This window comes from Peromyscus maniculatus, chromosome 14, assembly GCF_049852395.1.
Source record: "Peromyscus maniculatus bairdii isolate BWxNUB_F1_BW_parent chromosome 14, HU_Pman_BW_mat_3.1, whole genome shotgun sequence".
Classification (NCBI taxonomy): domain Eukaryota; kingdom Metazoa; phylum Chordata; class Mammalia; order Rodentia; family Cricetidae; genus Peromyscus; species Peromyscus maniculatus.
In genome coordinates, this window is record NC_134865.1 from 82569000 (window position 1) to 82592533 (window position 23534).

Consider the following 23534-nt stretch of genomic DNA (forward strand, 5'->3'; position numbering starts at 1 on the left):
TGAGGGCCAGCCAAGCAGAGAGAGAGAGGGGAGAGCCCTGGTGGCAGACAGAGCAGGACAGCTTTTCTATGTACTCCCAGACCTGTGCTGTCTGTCGGCCTCTAGCTCAGAAAGGACACACCAGAACCCTTCAAGTGGATTGTTTGCTATGACCCCTGATGTTTTCTCCCCACCCTTGTCTCATCTTTGACCACGCCTCATGAGTCTTAAGGTCTGGTATCGCAAGTGAGCATGAAGGTACACGCCTAGAATCCCAGGGCTTAGGAGACTGAGGCAGAAAGATTGCCACAGCTCAGGCAGCCTCATCTGCCTCGAGGTCCAGATGAGTCAGGGCTGCATTCACATGGTTCACACCACTGCTGCTCTCTGGTTAATGTGCAGCTTCCCGGGCTACCTCTGTGCTTCCAGGTTCTGCCCACTCCCAAGCTGGGCAGCCATGTGTCATCCCAGGCTGAAGTCCCCCTGAGTTGACAGGGTCCCTCCTCCCTAGGAGCAGCTTCAGTGGCGCCAGCTTTGTGTGCGTCCCACAGTGACACACAGTGGGTACTGGTAGAAGAGTCTCTGTTGCTCTTCTATGCGATGGTCTCACTATGTAGCCCTGGCTAGCCTATCACTGGCTGACCTATGTCCTCCTGCTTCTGCTGGGGTGCAGGGTGTGTGTCACTATGCCCAGCCTACTTTGTAGCTCTTTCTTACTAGTACCTGGAAAGCTTACCGAGGTTATCTTGTAATTGTTGGCTTCTTGGGTCGACTCCGTGCTCTCAGAGATCTGATTCTAGGGAAGCCTAAAACTAACAAAGCTTAGCAGTGTTGGAAACACTGTGATACCCATCTGATATAAAACAAGAAGTTTTAAACAATCTAGCTGTGGGGCAAGGGCCTGCTTATGCCTGCCTGGTCCTTCCTTCCGCACAGTGACTGAAAGTGGCCAAGAAAGGGGAGCTGAGACAGTGAGACCAAGCAGCCTGTGTGGCCCTCTCGGTCCTTCCAAGCCTGGTGTATCCCTGTAGTTGAATCCTGTGCCTGATGGCACATTGTGATGTTGGGGCCCTCACCATGTGGCTTCCCTTTGAGCCCCTTCCAGGTTCCTTATAATAATACATAATGTTTCTGTAATAGAGCCCAGCCCAGCCCTGACTTGCTGACTGTAGTCAGGGAATGATGTCAGCTCCTACATATTCAGCTCCTGTTTTTCACTTCTTGGTGCTCTGCTTCCTCACAAGATCATTCATTCCTTAGCTGATGTCATTCTCTACACAGAATGGGTACAACTTAAATTCCAGACTCTTAGCCCTGAAACTCAGGCTTTGGCTGTAGTGTTTTGTTTCTGCAGGACTAGTGGTTCTGATCAGACAGCCGAACCCCAAATCTGTTAAACACCTGCAGTGTGAAGTGGACATGCCTCCTGCCGTAGAGAGCTTACCTTGATTACTGGGGTGCTCCGATGCTTATTCAGAATGCATCACATGATTCAGTTCAGTTCTCCCCAAGGGCAAGGGCTACAGTATGGCATTTTGTGCTCCCTCCCTTAGGTCGTCTTTTCTATACTTGTCTGTGTAGATGTGCTCAGAAGCAAGCATATTACTTAGAGTCCCCAATTGGCTTGGATCTTTTCTCGTCATATCATGTGCAGAGAGTCAGAAAGCTCACACTTTCCCAGATCCTGGAAGTACAGTACTGTGCTTATTCAACATCCCAACCCAGAAATCTGCACACTTAAAAATTAGAATATTTTTAGTTGTGAGCCTTGCTTTTAACAGCTGAGCCATCTCAAAAAACCAAAAAAGAAAAAAAAATGAGTATTTTGAGCACTAACATGATGCCAAAGGGAAATTCCACACTTGACTTGTGTGACAGGTCATAGTTAAAATGCAGGAATAACCAGGTATGGTGGCTCATGCCTGCAGTCTCAGCTACGCAGGAGGTTGAGGCGGACGGATCATTTGAGCCTAACAGTTACTTACTTACCAACTTGGACACCATAAAGAGAGCCTGTCTCCAACCTAGAAATGTTATATAGCATTATCCTCCAGCTCTGTGTAAAGAGTAATTGAATAGAGTAATTGGATTTTCAGCTTGAGTCACATCCCAAGATATATCTCATACATATGCAGATGTGATTCTTAATGATCTCTGAAATTGTAAACTGCTGGTCTGGAGCATTCCGGGTAAGGGGTCTTAGTTTGCACCTGTATCTTGTAAGAAAATTCAGTTTTAAACAATTTGGTTCAACTTACCAAAAGCTAAGATCCTACTTGTAAGTTCTCAGTAAGTCGGTTTATTATTGTAAGCAAACGGTGACCCAGTGCTGGCGTTAGCAAGGGTGCACTGGAGGCGAGCCAGGCCGGCGGAGCAGCCAGCGGAGCAGCCAGGCCTTCTCTTGCGGCTCCACCCAGTGCCGTGACTTAAATCACCACCTGTTACCCCTCTCAGTTCTGTCCTTGACCTGAGCTCTGCAGAACTGCTGTGCTGCCCATGGTGTCATGCACAGCCATGTCCCGGGTGGCTTCTTGCTGCTGTGCATCTCTGTGCACACGGCCTCTCTGGTCATGCTTAGAGCCTTGTGATTGATTTTATTTTATTTCTTGTAGCCTGAACTGACCTTGAACTGACACTAATACTCCTGCTTCCGCCTTCCCAGTGCTGGAATTACAGACATGAGCTGCCTCTTCCAGCTTCCTCTTCCGGTTCCAGTATAACCTATTACCAACACTAGCTGCCTCTATAGGAGTCAGGAGAAGCTGCCAGTCTCCTCACAGGATTAGCCCCAAATTAGTGCCACTTCCTTCCACCCTTTGTATTGTCAAGGTGAGCCACAGGGCAGTTCAGCTCCACAGGAAGGGAAGTAGATCCCACCTCTCTGTCCAAGGTGCAGGACACATCCAGTGGGAGAGTGCTATGAGCAGCAGTTCCGGCCTGGTTCAGATCAGTCTGGGTTCTTGCTATAGAGTGAAGATCACTCCAGCTTGCTCTGATGTCTGCTCGGCTTCCCAGACAGTCTCCTCTGGAAACTAGTCCCCTTTTCTCTCTCTTACAGTCAGCTAAAGGTGCTTAGAAGTAAGAGGCTCTCATAAAATGATACTAATGTGGAAAGCTACCTGGCTTACATGGACCACCATTCTCCCATAACATGCAGGAAGGCTGAGCAGCAAGGCCAAGGGTCACTCACTGTGAGCTGTGTGCAAGGGTGCTGCTGCACCAGCTACAGATTCGTAACTAGGTAAAACCCGGGAAGCAAGAAGAGACTGCTTTTCTGCACTGGCACCGGCAGACTGATGTGTCAGCTCTGTCCTCTGGGGCAGGGGAGGAAGAGGATAGCGGGAAGCGACAGAATGTGACACACATTCTGATAACCATGGCCAGTCCTCTGACTTTCACACTACAACCAAGCATGTCTTTAGGTTTCTGTGTCTGGCTGCCAGTGGCCTTGGAGCCTGCCCGCATGCTGTCTAGCCTACCATCCTGTCTCACCTGGAGTCACAGACACTCTGTTTTCTCCCCTCTGCATGCCCCCACCTCGATGGGTCTGTCAGTACCTTCCTTGGGGCTTAGTATGAGTAGGAGCCATCAGGGAGGCCTGGCCCTTTGAGAATACAGAAATGTCTATACCTGTTCCTCAGACTTCTGAAAGTCTAGAGACCTACTTCTTCTGTACCTTAAGGTGTCTAGTCAGTTTGTCTCAGGACACTGAAATTTGGCCCAGAAACTTCACTAAGCAGCTTCTGAGGGAGGTGCTCCCTCTGATGGACAGGGGCCGCTTCCACCGTCACACGTCCTAAATGCACTGCCCTGCTGCTATAGACCACCAACAGCCAAGTAGCTGGGGTTCAGTTTCCATGGGACTCCTCTGGGGTGGACATTCCCCTGTTCCCTATTCTTATCCCCAGTTCACTCACCAGACGTGTTTAAGCAGTACACAGATGCCAGGCTGGGTCCTAGTACCAGAAACACATTCACTGGAAGTCCTTGTCCCTGTCTGGAGGGAGACAAGCTGGAACAGAGAATGGAGTGCATATTTCCAGAGCTCCCTTAGGAGCCCGTGTCAGCTGTGATGGACAGAATGCTCAGAGGTAGAGAATGAACTGCACTTGGAGCTGGTGTTGAGGAAGCAGGGACGGTATTGATGGGGAGGAGGGCAAACGGGGGTTCAGAGAGGAGCTTCTTGTCGTGGCAGAGAGTGTGCTAGAGACTGGAGGTATGTTGAAAAGCTGCAAAGAAACAAGGTGATTAGCAGGATAGGACAGCAGGCTAGGATGTAAACACCAGGCAGACAGCAGTGCGAACGGCCACGGCTAAACTCGCTGTTAAAACATAGGTGTTGGCAGTGGAATTTCTTCAACTTCCCTGGGTACTTGAAAATTTTCAGAATAAAATATTGGAAGAAACTTGAGCTACACAGGCTATCTGCCCTTCAGGTATTCCATTGCAGGCTTTCGGGGCTTTGCGGGCTCTGAAACATATCCCTGAAAGGGGGCGGTGGCAGTGGGGAGCTGCCAGCTCCTGGGCTCCTCCTGCAGCCTTTGTTACTTGTTCAGGTTGCTGTAGTGTTTGCAGCTTTTACTCGGGGTCCAGCACTGATGATCCGTTGTATGTTCCAGGTTTATTTATGAGACAGAGCATCACAACGGCATAGCAGAATTACTGGAAATACTGGGAAGGTAAGTTCCTGTCGCTGCCAGTGTGAGGCTGCAGCTACAGCTCTCACCAGAATGATCTAGCTTGTTGACGTTGACCCTTTCCAGAGCACAGCAGTGTAAGCCAGGTCCCGAAAGAACGGAAATAGAGTTTCACGTAAGGAGAAGGAAGGTTGGTGAACTCAGATCAGAGCGAGCAAACAACAACTCACTTCCATCTTTGTGGCTCCATAGGAACGGCCCTCTTCACACACCTCTATCCATTACTATGGAAACTATGGAATTTCAATTTTTTTCCCTCAAGTAGTGTTAAAAATAGTTACAGAAGAAGTTGATATTATAAGCTTATTTGAAGAATAGATTATATATGTGAGGTACTGAGTGAATGCTAATATTTTAAATTGCTTCAACCTGTTGCCTTTTCATATGTATATTATAATTCAATTTTTTATCATCTTAAACTGAGTAAAGTTTTTACATATTTTTTTAAATGGCCTATAGATGTAATATAAGATTCCCTGATCCACTGTTTCCCAGTAGATTTCCTTGGAGCTGAGAGGTAGGTCAGCCTGGAGAATGCTCTGTCCAGTGCCTCCAAGAGAATCCATGTCTGTTATTAGCAGCTTAAAGTTCTGAGTTTCTCCAAAGTGAAGACACCCAGTATATAAGAGAATCTGGTGGTTCCCTACAGGCTCTTAGCCTGTTGTCTTTGTGTGCCTCCCCCAACACACACACACACACACACACACACACACACACACACACACACACACACACACACAGAAACTGTTGTCTGGTGGATCTGGTCCCTCTCAAGTTGCTGCATTAGATGTGATTTGAAAAAGTGGCTGGACCTAGGATGGTCTGTCCCTCACAACATGGCTAGAGGTGCTTCTTCCCAGTCCCATGACCTTGGGCAAGCTCCTTCTGTGAACTGGGAAGGAAGCTGTTTGCTCCTGGTGTTGCCCTCTGCCATGTGTCAGGAGTGGTGTGAACTGTGTCAAGTGTAAATCTTACCACATTGACTTTTCAACCCTTCCGCCAACACAGCGTTCACCCAGGAATCCCCCTGCAGATGTGCTCGCCACCCTCGATGGGTACAGTGGGAGCAGGACCCCCGGAGGACCAAGTTACCGTTATTGTTCTGACTCTCTAGCTCTGAGAAGCATTTGTTCACTTTGCCTGATCTTGAAACCACGTAGATAAGCCAGTTAATGTTCAGTTTGAAGGTGGCATGCCTTTCCTATAGAATGAAGAACACCCAGTCTGCACACTGGGGTTGGGGGACACTCCAGGTCACACGAGGATAATGATCTAGAATTACCCCCAGGAATGTAGAAGTCTTAAAGGAAAGTGCTGGTGGGAAGACCTGGGGCCGTTCAGTCCCCTGCTGTTTTCTTCCCCCTGTGCGTGACTTATGCCCCAATACAAAAAAAGATAAAAATGGTTGTGCGCCTGGAAGGCCTTTTTGTTGTAGTTGTTGCTCCTATCAATATCCTCTTTATTCTGAAATAAATATTTGCCCATTGGCTTTTCATGCTGAAAACAAAAGCTGAAAGAACAAGATATCTGACTGTAATCTGGAATGTGTAAATACTCAAGCTGAATTCTCTTTTCACAGTATAATTAATGGATTTGCCTTACCACTGAAGGAAGAGCACAAGATTTTCCTGTTAAAGGTGTTGCTGCCCTTGCACAAAGTGAAATCCCTGAGTGTCTACCATCCCCAGGTAAGGCCAGCTGAGCACAACTGCACACCTGCAGTGGTCCAATCATTTGTGGACGTGGTTCCTTTCCCATATCACTGTACTGCAGTGAAAATAGATTACTGGTGGTGTTTCAAAGACAGGGTAAAGAGGGAGTCCTTTCTAAGAAATTTGGGAGAGGAGTGAGAGATGGCTTAGTTGTATAAACTCTTGCCATCAAGTGTGAGGACCAATGTTGAGATCCCCGGAACTCCCATAAATGGCAGATAAGATGTGGTAGTCTGCCTGTGTTCCCAACCTCGGAAGGTAGAAGTAGGATTCCAGACTAGCCAGTGTAGCTAGCTCCTGGTTCAGTGAAAGAAACATTGCCTTAATGGTACAAGGTGAAAAAAATTGAGAAAAACATGTGCTGTCAACTTCTGGCCTCCACATGCATTCATACACATGTATGTTTGTAGCCTCGAACATACACAAACATCACACATATTTATGCTTACAAAAAAGAAAGAAGCTGGGCGGTGGCAGCACACACCTTTAATCCCAGCAATCAGGAGGCAGAGCCAGGCGGATCTCTGTGAGTTCGAGGCCAGCCTGGTCTACAAAGTGAGATCCAGGACAGACACCAAAACTAGAGAGAGAGAGAGAGAGAGAGAGAGAGAGAGAGAGAGAGAGAGAGAGAGAGAGAGAGAGAGAGAGAGAGAGAGCGAGAGAGCGAGCGAGCTTCTTACAGTGTGATCTAAACCTAATGCCTTAAAGACAAGCCAGATGGCCATAGCCGGTGGCATGGTCTATGACAGCTTGTACAAACTGGACTGTTTAAACCACAGGAATCTTGACTGTAGCTGTGCTGGAACCTCAGTGGCTGGCTCCTAACTAGTTCCTGTCTGTCTGTATTTGGGTCTGCTTTCCAATAGGCAGAGTTTGAGCTATGCTGAGTCTCAAGAGGTGGCCACTCTATCAGTTACAGCCCGTAGTTCTTTACTCTTGGCTGCCACAAGGCTGGACACACAACAGGATGCCATTATGTGTTAAGAACACATGGACCCGGGACGGGGGAGGATTGGCTCGGCAGTTAAGAGCACTGGCTGTCCTTCCAGAGGCCCGGGTTTGTTTCCCAGCACCCACAAGGCAGCTCACAACCATCTGTCCCAGTGGATCCTTTTCTGGCTGCTGTAGACACTGCATGCCCATGGTGCACAGTTACCCATATACATAAACAAAGTATTTTATAAAAAAAAATTTACCACCCCCCCCCCCACACACACACACATGTCCACCACCGGGGGAGGAAGAAGAAGAGCACATGGGAGGGCTGTGGGTGTAGTAGGAGAGAGTACTTGCTTGTCAGTGCAAGGCCTTAGGTTCTGTTCCTAACACTGCAAGGAAACAAAACCCGACAATTCTTATCAAAACTTACAGCTCATAACTATAATCTCAGCACTCAGGAAGCTGAGGCAGGAAAATCATGAGTTTGAGGCCAGCCTGGGCTGTATATAAAACGACCTTGTCGAAAAATTAAAAATAAAATGGAGATTCCATTCCCCAGAGCTTCTTGGAAGTGGGTGGCATGGGATACATTATAAAAAGGACATTCTTTCATTGATTTCAATGGCATTAGCTTCCTAGGAAATATCCACTTGTTTTCTGATTGGTAACGCATGGCAACGGGTCCAATGGGCTTATCATACTCATTGTTGAACAAAAATAATAAAGACGCTGGCCATGGTGGTGCACACCTATAATCTCAGCACTCTGAGACTCAGGCAGGAGGCTTGCAGCAACTTTGGGCTACATATAAAAACTATCTCAAGAGAGAGGAGGGATTGTATGAGCGAGAGATATTGAGACCATGATTGGAAAAAGCACAGGGACAAATAGCCAAACTAGTAGAAACGCATGAACTATGAACTATGAGGAGCCCCCATGGAACTGGACCAGGCCCTCTGGATAAGTGAGACAGTTGATTAGCTCGAACTGTTTGGGAGGCCCCCAGACAGTGGGACCGGGACCTGTCCTTGGTGCATGGGCTGGCTTTTTGGGGCCTAGGGCCTATGCTGGGACACTTTGCTTAGCCTTGGTGTAGGGAGGAGGAGACTGGACCAGCCTAGGCTGAATCTACCAGGCTAGGCTGACTCACCAGGGGAGACCTTGCCTTGGAGGAGGTGGGAATGGGGGGTGGATTTCGGGGGAGGGCTGGGGGGTGGATTTCGGGGGAGGGCTGGGGGGTGGGAGGAGGGAGGACAGGGGAATCCGTGGCTGATATATGAAATTAAGCTAATTATAAAATAAAAATATTAAATTAAAAAAAAACTATCTCAAAGGGAAAATAAAGAATAATTCAGAAATGTCTGATAGATTGCTGAATTAAAGACTTTCCAGTTACTCCATTCTAATCTTCAAAAATGCCACAGACACACCCTCAGACACATCATACACACACACCACACTCACACACACATCCCTCATTTCACTTGGTTGATTTGTTGGTGGTGTTTGTCTGAAAGATGTCCCCTGGTATTTATGGTTCTTGGGCCTGGGCATAGCTATGAAATCTGTCACAGATTGATGAGGAAAGAATTATCCACTGCTCATCAGCCCCAAAGGTGCTTCCCTGAAGTACCTCTCAGAGCATTGTGGGTGGCAGTCATGGCGGTCGTGGGCAGCATTTCAGCCACATGCAGCCATTTCCCCCAGGATGGTGTTTAGTGGTTGTTCTAGAAGGGCGTTTCCTTGCTGGAGTGACTTGCTGACGCTCTCTCCCCCATCCCTTTCAGCTGGCGTACTGTGTTGTGCAGTTTTTGGAGAAGGACAGCACCCTCACTGAACCAGTAAGTGCTCTCCCTGGGCCCTGATTGGTGAGCAGCCACCATGCCTTTGTCCTCTTCAGCAGCGATGCTGATGGAGGCCGATCTCACTCCTGGCTTGGAGGTTTGAGTGTGGTCGTTTGGCTGCAAGTTCCTTGACTGCAATGATGGTTTTGTGTAACAAGCTTGCCACCTTGTCTCGTACCTGTCGCCAGTTCTTGGAGCACGGCACCTGAGTGGCTGTGACCACCAGCCTGGGCCCAGCAGACCTCCACGTTTGACAGCATGTGTCGGGACTCAGTCACAGGCGTTGCAGCGAGAGTATAAGTCACTTGTGCTCAAGAGGGTTCTTTTTGCTCTGGAAGTTTTTTTAAGTTAGTGTTACTATTTTACAATCACTGAGTAGTAAATGAAGGCTAGGCTGCTGACTTTGGATGTGGATTTCTGATTGGTATTTTATCTTTATTAATTTTTTTAAATTTTATTTTATTCTATTCTTTTGGTTTTTCAAGACAGGGTTTCACTGTGATATGTAGCCCTGGCTGTCCTGGAACTTGCTTTGTAGACCAGGCTGATCTTGAACTCAGAGATCTGCCTGCCTCTGCCTCCTGAGTGCTGAGATTAAAGGAGTGCACTACTACCACTCAGCTATCTTCATTAATTTTTTTTTTAAATTTAATTCCTAGAACATCCACTGAAAATCAGTTAAAAATGTAGTCAAGGTTAACAAGATCTATCCTGTCAGGTGTCAGCCAAAATAAGCATTTGAATTCACTGTTTAAAAATAACCTAAGATACATTCATAGCCCTGCAGTTCATCCATTTAAGGTGTACTGTTCAAGCCAGACATGGTGGTTCAGGAGGCTGAGGTAGGTAGATTACCATGAGTTTGGGGTCAGCCTCAGCTGTCTAGTAAGACCCTATTTCAGAGAAGGGAAAGAGGAGCTGAGAGAGCTCGGCAGTCAAGAGTGCTTGTTGCTCTTTCAGGGTCCCCAGCACCCAGACGGTGGCTCACAACTGCCTGTAACTCCAGCTGCAGGGGCCAGACACCCTCTTCCCTGCCTCTGCAGGAATTCACATGCAGGAGCACACTTGCATGATCACACGGGTATCTTCACCACACACACACACACACACACACACACTAATAATTTCTTTTTAAAAGGAAAGGAATTCTACCTGCTCTCGCTGCCCCTTTTATAGTAAGAAATCAAAGACATAGAAAAGGTACACTGTTTTCTCTCATGATTTTTCCTTTTGTGTGTTTCTAATACTCTGTGGTAACTAAAGAACACACCAAGTGTTAATCCACATTTGCCACAGGCTTCTCCCACCCAAAGCACCTCTCCCTTCTGGACTCTGTCCCAGCCTGACTCCAGGCTGATTTAGCCCAGATGGACTGTGTCCTCGTCCGTCTGAGCAGAACATACTCTCAGGTGACAGTTGCAAAGTTTCCATCCTACTAATGCACCGTAGTAACAGATTGGCAGCTTTGTGACGGTGAGCTTAACTTCAGGAGGCGAGAGACAGCCAGGATGCTGTCTCACATAAACATCAGCTGCCAGAGAGGCAGGACCCTGCACAGACAAGCCACAACTCCCACACACTCGGTGTGGTGGCTCCATCCCAAGCTGTGGTTCGATAGTTCCTGTTGAAAGGTGATGATGATAGGACATTACTGTCCAGCTACAGAAAGAAGAGCTCATTTTCAGTATATGTAAAGCATTCAGCTGCTAAATTCTTCCTTTGAAATTCACATTTTCTGAACATGTAAACCATTGTGTCTGACTGAGCAGTGAACACTTGTTAAGATGCAGGTGTGAACTGGAAAGGAGCATGTACACTCAGCACACACAGACCTACCATGCTGCCTTGCCGTGTGGAACTGCTTTAAATACAAGTCATGTCAGTTTCTGCAGTCAAACTCCTGAGGAGAAATGACTTATGGGAAGACGGAGTCTGACTCATGGTTTGAGAGCACAGCAGAGCTGGCCGCCGGAGCACATAGCTTAGACTTCTTGATCCAGACAGTCAGGAGGCAGGAAACGGGGAAGGCCAGACCCCAGCTGCCTTCCTCCTCTCTCAATTGTTACTCAGTCTAGGAATCAAGCCCCTGCAGTGGTGCTACCAACACACAGGCAGGTCTTCCCTCCAGTTAGTCTTCTGGAAAAGCCCAAAGGGACGAACCCTCAGGTGCCTCATTAATGCCTTAGGTGTTCCTTAATCCAGTCAAGCTGACAGTGGAAATTGCCTATCACAGTGTTCCACTTCAAAGGCTGCAGTCTATAAAGGGCATTTGCTGACCCTGTAATTGATATTTTTCATGTACTCCAAAGTGTCCTGGGCACATTAGACATATTTACTATTTACTTTGTTGCCAGGATAGAGGCTCATGGGAGATTTTACACAACTGTGTCTGCTTTCACCTGCCTGTCTCCTTCTGCTAATGGAATGTCCCACGTGTCTTGGCAGCCACTACTTGGCAGCCTGCTCTTTTACCAGGACAGAGTCCCCAGGACTCAAAGCAGGGCCCCGGGCTTGCTTCCCCACCCCCGCAAAGGGACTAGACCATGAACCACAGCCTCAAGCTGCTGTTGTCTAGCCTTAGCATGCCAGAAGACTGGGCGCTGTTCACAGATATGAGACCCCAAAGATCAGGAGAAGTCCAGTGTGAGTCAGAAATTGTGGCTTTTCCAGCAAATCAGTCCAAATTGGTGGTGCTGTGCAGCTCCTACGTGACCTTCAAAACCACTGACATGCCAGATGGTGGTGGCACACACCTTTGTTCCCAGAATTCAGGAGGCGGAGGCAGTCAGATCTCTGAGTTCCAGGACAGCCAGGGCCCCCAGAGAAACCCTGTCTCAGAAACCCTGTCTCAGTAAATACACACACACACACACAGTTTAAAAATTACAGTTTCAGCAGGATGAACTATTTGCTTATTTCTCTTATCTGAAAGACTTTCTCTTTGTGGGTCATCAAGGCAGCTCAGTGGATAAAGTGTGTGATGCTAAGACTGACAACCTGGGTTGGGTTCCTGGGGCCCGAATGATGAAAGGAGAGGTGCAGTTCCTGCAGGCTTTCTTCTGACAGCAACACATGGAATCAGTGTGATGAAAAGGAATTCTCTTTTATAAATGAAACCGGAGGGTGGATTTCATGAAGGGCATTGTTTAGACTGGGGTACTAAAGGGGAGCACTGACTCCATCAAATCCGGGCCACACCACCCTGACTCCCAAGTAAGCACACCCTGTTGTTAGCATCCATGTTTGAAGTCACTAGGAGAAGGGGTGTTCTCTGCACAGCCTTGGTTTTGTAAGTTGTGTTGAGATTTCTTGACTCCTCAGCCAATAGGAAATTCAAACTAGATCCTAGGAAGAGGGTTTCCTTTCCCATGTCTCTTTAGTTTTCATCTTTCATCCTGCCTCACAGAAGAGGCCTTACAGCTGCTTCAGAAGGACAAGTTATACTTGTTCAGTTGCATGTGCAGGGGTGTGTGTGCACAGTGTGTGTGCACATGTGTCCTTATGACAGTGTACCTGCTGGTACTCATTGTACTTTTTAGAACTAAGATATCGAAACTCTAAAACTAGATAGTTAGTCTTCCTTGACTCAAACCAGTTTCTGCTGGTATAATCTGGTAAGACATCTTGAAAGTATATATAGAAGGGATTTTTTTCTTTTTTTAAAGTTGCCCAGCAGACACTCTCTACAGCTGTCTGACCTAGGCGGAAAGAGGAGTGTGCAGTAGCCAGACTAGGAAAGCACTGTGACCTCATAGCATTGGGCTCCCAATCAGGGCCATGGCTGCCATGTGCTTCCTCCTGACCAAGCACTCTCCCCGCACTCGTTCTCAAGATCTGGGGTCACACAGAGCATTGTGACCCAGCTCAGGTCCAGCACCCACAGTGAATACAAGATTACATGTGCCTCACTGACAGCACCCTTCGGATGTGTTGTAACAAAGGTTTTGTGTGTGTGTGTGTGTGTGTGTGTGTGTGTGTGTGTGTGTGTGTGTGTGTGTACATACACACACATGGTCAGTTAACTTGAGAAGTGGATTATGCATACATATGAATGTTGTTAACAGTGTCAGAACTGGCTGTTTCCACACTAGAAAACAGTCTGTATTGTCTCCACTGGTAGAGGGAATGGGCCGCATTAAGCTGGTAGTGAAGTGTGTAAAACTAGACTGTTGATGAGAGGAAAGCGCACTAGTGCTGATTCTCAGCATCGTCTCTTGTGTTGCTTTGCAGAGGGACATCTAAGGAAGCACAGACATCTTCCTCTGAGGTATTGGCATCACTTGGTTTGCTGTTGTTGTTTTATAGGTGGTAATGGCACTTCTCAAATACTGGCCAAAGACTCACAGTCCAAAAGAAGTAATGTTCTTAAATGAATTAGAAGAAATTTTAGATGTAATTGAACCATCAGAATTTGTGAAGATCATGGAGCCTCTCTTTCGACAGTTAGCCAAATGTGTTTCCAGCCCTCACTTCCAGGTATGCAGGTTTGGGCGGCGGGTCGGGAGCCCCTGTTGAAATGACGTTCTCAGTGTGCAGCTGCTGGTTCTCTGGGTCTGCTGTGATCCAAGGGTGAAATTCAGTTTTTTACTTGACATGTACTTCAAAATTAGATGCTTAAATTTTAGCCAGGTAGGGACACTCATTCCTGTGATACCAATACTTGGGAAGCTAAGGCAGGAGAATTGCTACAAGTTGAGATCAGCCTGGGCTATAAAGAGATCCTGTACCCAAAAATAAAATAAACTTTAGTTCTGTGTAGTTTCAATTCCAGCTCCCGTTCTCCTCACTGAAACCATGGTTCTCAGGAGACATGCTGGCATCATTGTCTCTAATTCAGCTCTGAGTTCAGGTGTGATGTGCTGCCAGGTTCATAGGGCCCTGTTTATTATCATTGAGTTACCAAAGCCAGTGAATAACTCAACACTAACAACTTTTAACTCTGAAAGTCTCCCTTAATAAGTGCTTCCTTTCCGACACGTAACTTTATATCTCCTTATTCTTTTAAAAATGAGTGTTCTGATTTTTCTTACTACCACAGTCCTGTCTGGGAGGCCAGTGTCCGTCACTCACTTTCTGCTCTTGAGTTCTCCCAGCCGCCTTGGCTGTCCTCCCCTTCCAGCTGATGTGTATGGTGTGTTCATGGCAAGCATGATAAAGATGTAAAGATCAGCAGAACCTTGGCCCTCAGGAAGCTGTGACCGCTTAGCCTCCATGCAGCTGAGCACCCAGCACCACGTGAAGGGACTCGCAGTCCCAAGAGACTCCAGGGGTTCTGGATTTTCTCCACATGGAGGACCTTCCACGCAGAGCCTTTCCCGAGCTAGGAAGGAGTCATTGGGACCAGCAAAACCAGACAAGAAAGCTGATGCCTCTGCTCAGGGAGCATGGCAGCCACCAGCCGAGGTGCAGAAGGGCCAGGTTTGCATCTGCTGAAAAGGAACCTCTAGTCCAGGGTTTCCTGTTGCACACGGCTAAGCTGCTGTTACTTTAGACATCCACAGGCATTTTACATTAGAACTAGAACAGGAGAATTCTGTTTCTGAAGCTTAAGGAGTGCAGTTTTCACAGAGCAGCACCAGTGAGAAAACTGTCTGGATCTCCCTATCCCTGCCTCAGGACACCAGCCGGGGTACAGGTGTCAGAACCCCAGAAGACACGGAGAGACACCAGGAGTGTTTGGAAACCTGAACCTGCCCAGAGACAGAAAAATGCCTAGCCGTCTGGAAACCTAGTTTATAAGAGGTGTTGGAGGCAGCAGGTGTAGAGTTTAATTGGAATCTCTCTACATAGGGAGGTAATACTTCTCCCAGAAACCACTGACCATTTTGCTAAATTGATAGACCCAGATCAGCACCAAGTACATTCTAGAATCTTCCAGAAACACGTGGCTAGCTCTTTCTTAATATTTAGATGTTTTTTCTATGCAGTTTTTCACACACAGAAAAATTGGTAGCTTCTCTTGGTGGAGGTTGTCCTGCACTTAAAGCAGGGAGATGTTGGCTGTAAAGGAGACTTCTTTGGAGTCAATCAGCTCTAGACTCCACATTGTTAGGAAAAATAGAAAGGGGCCAGCAAAATGGCTCAGCAGATAAAGGTGCCTGCTGCCAAGCCTGGCCGTCGGAGTTGGATACCTGGGATCTACATGGTGAAAAGAGAACCAACTCCCCAACGTTGTCCTCTGGCCTCCACCCCATCACACACACAGTACACATTCACACAAGATAAATAAATTACGTACTTCTTAAAGAGGTAAGTCAAAAGGACATGTGGGTACGTTGGTACAAGCAGACTCTGAGGATGAGCAGACAGGACAGAGTGAAGTTGTACATCCCTATCAAGGGCCAGCATTGAGGAAATCTGAAATGGAACACCGTGCCTCATTGGTACAGTGGCGGTACTGTTGAACTGGGAAGAACACGCGAAAGGACTGAGTGTGCATGGCTGTCACTGAGCCAGGGGAGGGACATTGTTGGAAGCATGCCAGAGAGACGTAAGCTGAAAGTTCTCTTTAATCAAACTGCCAGAAGTCATTTAAAACAACTGAGTGCAGTAGTTAATCCCTGAACTCAGGCAGGAGGATCACAAGTTCCAGGCCAATCTGGCTACTGTTTCTCAAGGGGGGAAAAATGATGTTGAAAACTAAAACAAAATATATGATTTGAGCACCCTAGCTTCTGTTTTCTAATGTACAGTCTTGAAATATTATATCTAAAACTTTTTATGGATAGATAAATATTCTCTATAATCTCTATGAGTTCAAGGCCACCCTGGGCTACATAGCAAGCCCCAGGCTAGCCAGGGCAACACCACAGACCCTGTCTCAAAAAAAAAAAAAAAAAAAAAAGGTGAAAAAGAAAAGGTGGTGTTGGCAGCAGGTTGGCCTACCTGGTAAAGGCACTTGCCTTGCAAGCCCGTGACCTGACTTCAACATCAGAACTCACATGAAAGTGGGGAGAGAGAACAGACTCAGAGTTAGCTAGCCTCTGTCCTCCAGGCACATCATAATGCATGCTCACATGTGTACACACATACAGTAAATAAAAATGCAGAACCAGCAAGGTGGCTCAGCAGGTAAAGGTGCTTGCGACCAACCCGACAACAAGTTTGGTCCCTAGAACCCACATCATGAAAGGAGAGAGCCAACCCCTCCATACTGTTTTAAAGGCTACAGGTATGCCATACCACAGACATATACACGCATAGTAGATAAGTGTAGTTTTGTAAAGGAAAAATAATAATACAGGTAAGGTATTGGTCTGGCGTGACGGCACACACCTATAATCCCCACACTTAGGGGATTGAGGTGGGAAGATTATAAACTTGAGGTTGGCCTGACCCACATAGTTTGTTTTTTTAAGCAAAAACTGAAAACATAGGTCTTGAACTCTTAAACAAGAATTATCTGCCGTTCACAGTGTTGTACACCTTTATTCCCAGCGTTTGGAAGGCTAGGGCAAGAGACAGCATAGCAATAGTGAGACATCCCAAAGCTGTGCGTGTATGCGTGTGCACATGTGTTTCACATTCATTTTATGGGCACGGATCAAGACAAGTGTGTACCACAGGGTGTATGTGGAAGAGTTGATTGTCTTCCGCCATGTGGGTTCCAGACATCAAGCTGAGGTCATTAAGCATGGTCACAAGTACCTTTACCCCAGCCATCACACTACTCCACCCCCTTTCCGTGTGTTTTTCTGTATTTCTGTATGTGCCTTTTCTTACCCATCTGCAAAGCTCACCTCTCCTCACTCCCGAGGGACTGGTCCTGGCTCCTCCACACCTACCTCCTCCTACCCCACCTGCTCACTCAAGGCTTCTGGTGGCAGAACTCTGGCCCCACTCTGCTCTGAGCTGAGCATGGCCACCGCGCTGCACACTGGCTGTGCTGATGGAGCACTTGCAGCTCTGCCTAGAGGAATGTGTACTGCGATAGGACTGACCACATGCCCTGATGGCTTTGTGAACTCCGGCTCTTCAGAGTCAGAGTATACTTGTCAGCAGTCAGGGCAGAGACAGACAACTGCCTATCTGGATGGAGGGATGTGAGTGCTTACCCTAGCTTTCTTGCTCTCTGTATTGGAAACTGGTAGTAACTAATAGAAAAGAACCCACCCCCAGCTCCCCAGTTCACCCTGGGTGAGGGCCAGCCGGCAGGCCCTGCGGTCTGGTCTGCAGCCTTGGCGCCTCCTGTCCCTCTGGCTGACCACCCCCTTGCCTTCTTTGAGGTTCTCCTACACACGGTCTGCCTTACAGAGCCTCCACGCCAGTGGACACAACCTCTTGCCTCTGACCATCATTTGTCATTTTTAGTAAATCAGTTATCTCCGTTCTCTACTCCCCAGCCGAATGTATGCTCTGCTTCAGCCTCTAGCCAAGTGGGTGGTACACACACTGTAGACCTAGCTAATATAGGATGAGTGGGAGTGAATGGCTGAGGAAGGGCCGGGAGAGGTGCCCATTGCGCAGACTTGAGGACCTGAGTTTGAATTATCTGGCCCACCTATTATACCAGCACTGGGGGACTAGAGATAGGAGGGTCCCTACCAGCCAGCTCCCAGGTTAGTGAGAGACTGTGTCTCAAAAAGTAAAGTGGAGAGCAACTTGGAAGACAACCAGTGTCAACCTTGGCTTCCACATGTGTGTGTGCACATGTATACACACCTACACTACAGATTCGTGCATACACACACACACACAAACACACACACACACACACACACACACACACACACACACACTTGACTTAGTGTCAGCATCCAGCCTGGGGTCTCCTCTGAGTGTTTATTGAGTAATTGAAAAAGTGAATGACAATGTTGACTTTTTGATAAATGAGTTATCTTTTTGCCTCTTCATTGACTGTTCAACGTCACAATCTAGGCTATTTAGAATTGATGAAAATATTTGTAACTGTCTGGTCCAGTATAACTCTGTCTACTCACAAGTTTAACAGTAAGAATGTTTACCTCCTGTCTTTGTGCAGATCACCGACATTTCTGCACCCCTGTCTTTCAGGTGGCAGAGCGGGCACTATATTACTGGAACAATGAATACATTATGAGTTTAATCAGTGACAATGCAGCGAAGATTCTGCCCATCATGTTTCCATCCTTGTACCGCAACTCAAAGACCCACTGGAACAAGTAGGAATCGGCAGCCCGTCCACCCCCTGGTCATTTTTAAATAGCCAGGCCTTGCTATGCAGCAGTGTGAATTGTCTCTGTGGCCTGTTGTTTTGCCCCCTCACCCCAATGGCAAGCCAGTACAAAGGCCTGTTTGTCAGCCTCTGGGTCCCTGCTGCTCCCAGCAGTAGCACTATCTTGCCCTCTCCTGGAGCCTCGGGGGAGTTGGAAGGTCACTGCAAAGTTCATAGGATCAGTCCTGCCAGAGCACGGTGGACGCCATCAGTCCTTAGTTTCCCCTTCAAGTCCCACAACACATCAGGGGAGCACATGGGTTAAACTCCAGGGCTGCCCTCTTGTGCACATTACCTGAGGGTGAAAAGAGAAATGGGTGGCTCCTGTGGCTGAGGAGTAAGGAGTGTTCCGTCCCCTCCCTTCGTGAAAGCTCCCTGATGCCTTGCAAGGAACTCCATATGGGGGCGCCATATGTGTTGGATGCTGAGCTCAATACTCAGCATTAGCCAGATGTGAACACCAGAGCTCCCCTTTGCTCTGTGGGGCATCATAAATACAGTCTTTCTGTTATTTCCATCTGAATAATTTACCTGTAATTCTTTTTTCTAGTCAGGCTCCAGGCAGAGTGACTTTGGCTGCTGTTACCAGGAAGGTGAACTTCCTGGCCTGGCAGGTGCCTACAAGCCCTGACTGGGGAAGCAGACTGAATTAGAACTAGCAGCTTGTATAAAAAACCTAGTGATCTTGTTGCAGGTAGGATCTCAGAAATAAGGGAGACTCGGAGGTTTAGAGGGGAAGGAGAAGTGGCAGGAGGTAGGAGAAGGATGAGAAGGGTCCAGCGGCGGCATTTCACTGTGGCATTCCCTCTGCAGGACCATACATGGCTTGATATACAATGCCCTGAAACTCTTCATGGAGATGAACCAAAAACTCTTCGATGACTGTACCCAGCAGTTCAAAGCAGAGAAACTGAAGTAAGTGGTCCTTGCACAGGTTCCAGGGTGGGTTTTTATTGTTTTCCATAATATTAATATTCCACCACCATTGTTAGTCCTACAGAGTTAGTCTTCATTGTGAACTTTTGAAGAGACCCTGTTCTGCTCTTGCTTAGGAAGCAAGTGAAAGGTTGGTGTTGGCCTATTGCCAGAGAGTGTGTGTCTAACCCAGGGTCCTCGCCCCTCCACCAGATGAGTCGTCTTTGCCTTTCTCAGGGTGCTGCTTCTGGGCACGTGGGACTCGAGAGGCTGCATCTTCGCAGAGACTGCCTAGATGTTGATTGAAGTGCTCTGTCTCTAGGCTAGACACATAGTCATGTGATTGATTAACGGTGACTAGCAGGATGACCCAGTGGTACAGACACTTGCTCCACACGTCTGATAACCTGAGCTCAGAACCCGTGTGAAACAGAAGGAAAACACGGACTCAGAGAGTTGGCCTCTGGACCCCACACCCATGCCATGCTATGTACCTACGTAATAATAATGCACCTTATCTATCTACTTAGAGAAGTCACTTTTCAGCCAGGCATAGAACACGAGTCCATCACCTCAACATTCTGGAGGCTGAGGCAGGAGGAGTACTGTGAGTTCCAGGCCAGCCTTGCTGTGTAGTGAGACCTTGTCTTCTTGAAGAAGAAGAAAATCACTGTTCCTAACCTAACCCAGTGTGAAGTGCTGGCAGGTTTTTAGTCTCTGCTCGCCACTTAAAAGTGACTAAGGTAGATAAACTACAGGGTGTCTGTCCCCCCAACCACCATTTCTTTGTTCTTTGGATAATATGTGAGGTTTGGCTGCATGTCTGGCTCTGTTTTGGTTTCTGATAATACAGCAGTGAAGGCAACCAAAGTCCTTGCCATAACAGGGTAGGTGGAGTAAAGCAGAGCACACTTTGAGTAAAATACAGAATGTGTGTCGGGGAAGCACGGGGTGGCAGACCACAGAGAGCTATACCAGACCAGGTCTCCGCCTCCAGGGCAGAGTGCGTACGGGGCTAAGTTAGCATGGTGAGTGTCTAAGAATGAGCTCTCTGCTGTCGCCTCCTCCGCTCCTAGAGAGTCACGGGCTTCCAAAAGTTGCCTGTGGTAGTACATTTCGAGGATTTTGAGAAACAGTGGCCTAAATTCGGTGCCTCTAATGATGGAATCAGAAGCAGTCCTGGTGTCCTTGGAATACTGTCACCTCCAGGGTGCTGGCTCTGGCTTCCTTGGCTCCTCTGCAGACTCGCCCGCCAGTGGGTATGAAAGCAGGCAGCCTATTGGACCTACTTGCAGGAGATGGGGAATATTTTAAACTCGTGTTAAATATTTAGCTTTTTCACTTTTTAAAATCTTTAGTCTAACACTTGGCCAGTTTTTAGGTTTGTTTTTTCACATTGCATGTGTTGAGAGCCACAGTATAAGACATGGAATAAGACCAGAAAGTACCTGGAAAACAAGGTTGTGTTGCTGACATCTCCAGGCGGTCGCCCCCATCCTGCCTGAAGGAGAGTCTTCTCTAATAAATGACGTTTTACTGTTTTTCAGAGAGAAGCTGAAGATGAAAGAGAGAGAAGAAGCATGGGTTAAAATAGAAAATCTAGCCAAAGCGAATCCCCAGGTACTAAAGCAGAGAGTGACGCGGGAGTGTTGAGGCATTGCGTGAATGTTGGATGAAATAGGCCCTGGCTCCCCCCAGAAGGGGCCGTCGCCACTAACACTGTATGTGCAAATGTCCACAATAAACACTTTCCAACTTTGTAACCTTCCTCTTGTAGAAGTACTTATTTGCCACACATCATTTTTACCACAAAATTGACTTTTTCCTCTTCTTTTTAAAAGCTATGATGTGGTAAAAAGAAAGCCAGGATGTAACCTCTTAAGACTGTAATGTTCTTTCTTGCTCAAATGTCATAAATGCTGTCACTTGAACCATATTTCTCTTTTTATTTTCATATTTGAAACAGATGAAGTATGAAGTAGATGAAGTATGCTGATAAACTAACTGACTTCTGCCCTGCTCACGCTAACCTTCCCTCTACCCTAGCTGATGCCCGTATGCTCTCGCAAGGTGAAGCGAGACGCAGATGGTCATATCTGCCAGAGCTGTTGGCAGCTCAGCAGCCTCCATCACTGTTAGCTCTTAGGCTGCCAGCCCTGGGACAGCTTTGGTGTTGTGTCTGCTGGACTGAATGATGAGAGTTATCGGAGGCTTTCTCCTTGCTCTGTGTGTGTCTGATTCTATCAGCCACTTGATAAAACATCTGACCTTTTCCACACTAAGATCTCTCAGGCTTCTCTTGGCTTTCCAGGGAAGAAAATGTTTTACTTAACCGTGTATTTTTCTTTTTGGTGAGAAGTGTGTATAAATTATTATATAAGTTGGATGTGGGTTTTTTAATCTTTGTCATTTAATAAAAACGATACATGAAGATAACGGTGTGTAGTTTCCTATAAAGCAGCATACTGGCCTGCATCCCTTTGATGAAAAGATACTTAATGACAGTCTGTTACAGATCTATGGTTCCACCTAGAACAAATAGCCCGAATTTCCCAGCAGCACTTTCTTCTAAGGCTTGTAGTTTCATTATAGAGATGTGCATTTATGGATAGAGTTTATGTTGAAAATGAGGTTGAAGTACTGAGAGTTGTTTTAAAACATGGGGAAAGCGTACATGGGCAGACTTAGGTGGTTCAGCCTTGGTGACATTGCCCTGGGGGTCCTGCTTTGTTTGGAAGGCTTTATTTAGCTAGGAGTGAAGAGCCTTGGAAAGTGTGCTTTGTCTAGAATATGGAAATAACAATGTGTTGAAAAGACTGCACAGAACTTGTGCTTACGAACTAAGAGCTGGTTGTTGTATCAGCACGGGGCCTGGAGTCACCGCTGCCTGGCAGCAGAGGTTCCTGGTTTATTCCTTTTGATTGCCCTTTAAACTGTCTGTGGTGATAGCATACCTGTGGGGGGGTTGGCATCGGAGCTTTGGTGACCTCCCTTCCCACTGTCCTCACCCTCATCTCTGTGTGGAAACATCTGTCTGTGACAGTCATCAAGAGTCTTGTCCACATACCCCAGCCCCATGACTCAGTGTCTCTAAAGTGGAAAATACTTCATGTGTTAAGACCTCATAGCCGAAAGTGTGGCCTTAGAACTCATTCTCTTGAGAGAAAACTCAGCACTAACTAATTTCTGGTTAGTACTTGTCGTTACAGGACTCGGGTTGGTAGTGGATATATGGGTTTTTAAGCCATTTTCATATCAGCCTTGGTGAGAGTGAACATCAGCTTCACTATCCAAAGGAAGGTTACCAATAATTCAGTGTGTGTTCAGTGGCATCTGGGGAGACATCTTCCCCAAGCAAACCCTCATTTTTACAGGCCAAGCAAGTGTCTCATCTGCTCATAGATGTTGGTGGAGGAGGGATCCAGAAGCTGTGGCCGCTTCCCTGGGTTTTCCATGCCATATTCTTTGTGTAGAATTCTAAAACACTGGTCATTTCCAACACCGGTGTGTTTCGCCCAACCCACCAAATAGACTCTAGGGCATCTTATTACTCACCCCCCACCCCCACCTGGGGTGTTGTGTGAGTGCAGCTGGGCTGTGGCAGGGGATTGTGCCCCAGGTCCTCTACCTTCTGTGCATCCTTGTCCTCTGAGCTGCTGCCTGTTGGAGGCCTGTGCTCTTTGGGGGAAGCCTGCCTGTGCCTACTGGGAGTGAGCTTCGTCTGCTGTGAACCAGCACAACCCATGAGCACAGGATCCTTTCCACTCCTTGGGCAACTTGTGTGGGAAACATCAGGTTATCCTGGAGCATCAAGATGAAGTGTCTGCTTTAGATCAGCCCCCAGGACTATCTCACAGTAGACTTTCATTACTTTCTGTTCCTCCCCACCTGACTTTGAGCACCTAGAGGACAAGGCGCCATGTAGCCTGAATCAAATTATGGAAATTTCCAGTGATAAAAACGTCAGGGCCAAATACAGCCTGGCATCTAGAAGCATGGGCTGCACAAGGGGCCAGTGCAGCCAGACCATAGCACACAACTGAGGCCTGCTCTAGACTGCAGAAGAAAGTGTGGCTCGTGTCTATAGGGAGGTTCAGAAAGCAATGGCACTGGGATGGGATGTGGTCTGTCGGGGGGGGGGGGGGGTCCCAGCCCTACGGTTGTCACCCAGTCTGCACTTGAGGCAGGGGCCCAAGACCCAGGCAAGTCAGAAAAATAGTAGAGAAGCGCAGGGCTGGCCCTGAGGGAGCTGTGA

General features: G+C 47.4%; 1 protein-coding gene across 12 annotated transcripts in view; it reads left to right on the top strand.

Annotated features, from left to right (window-relative positions):
- The window catches only part of Ppp2r5c (protein phosphatase 2 regulatory subunit B'gamma), a 142753-nt gene that overhangs the window by 109097 nt on the left and 10122 nt on the right, over positions 1 to 23534 (top strand). For 11 of the 12 annotated variants that reach the window (XM_076551394.1, XM_076551388.1, XM_076551390.1 and 8 more), the window contains 7 exons: positions 4599 to 4658; positions 6256 to 6364; positions 9115 to 9168; positions 13477 to 13647; positions 18184 to 18311; positions 19178 to 19279; positions 20827 to 20899. In XM_076551394.1, the coding sequence (XP_076407509.1) occupies positions 4599 to 4658; positions 6256 to 6364; positions 9115 to 9168; positions 13477 to 13647; positions 18184 to 18311; positions 19178 to 19279; positions 20827 to 20899 (697 nt within the window). Of the gene's footprint in view, positions 1 to 4598; positions 4659 to 6255; positions 6365 to 9114; positions 9169 to 13476; positions 13648 to 18183; positions 18312 to 19177; positions 19280 to 20826; positions 20900 to 21245; positions 21716 to 23534 lie in introns of those variants that run through there. The other variant, XM_076551393.1, reaches the window with a different exon arrangement.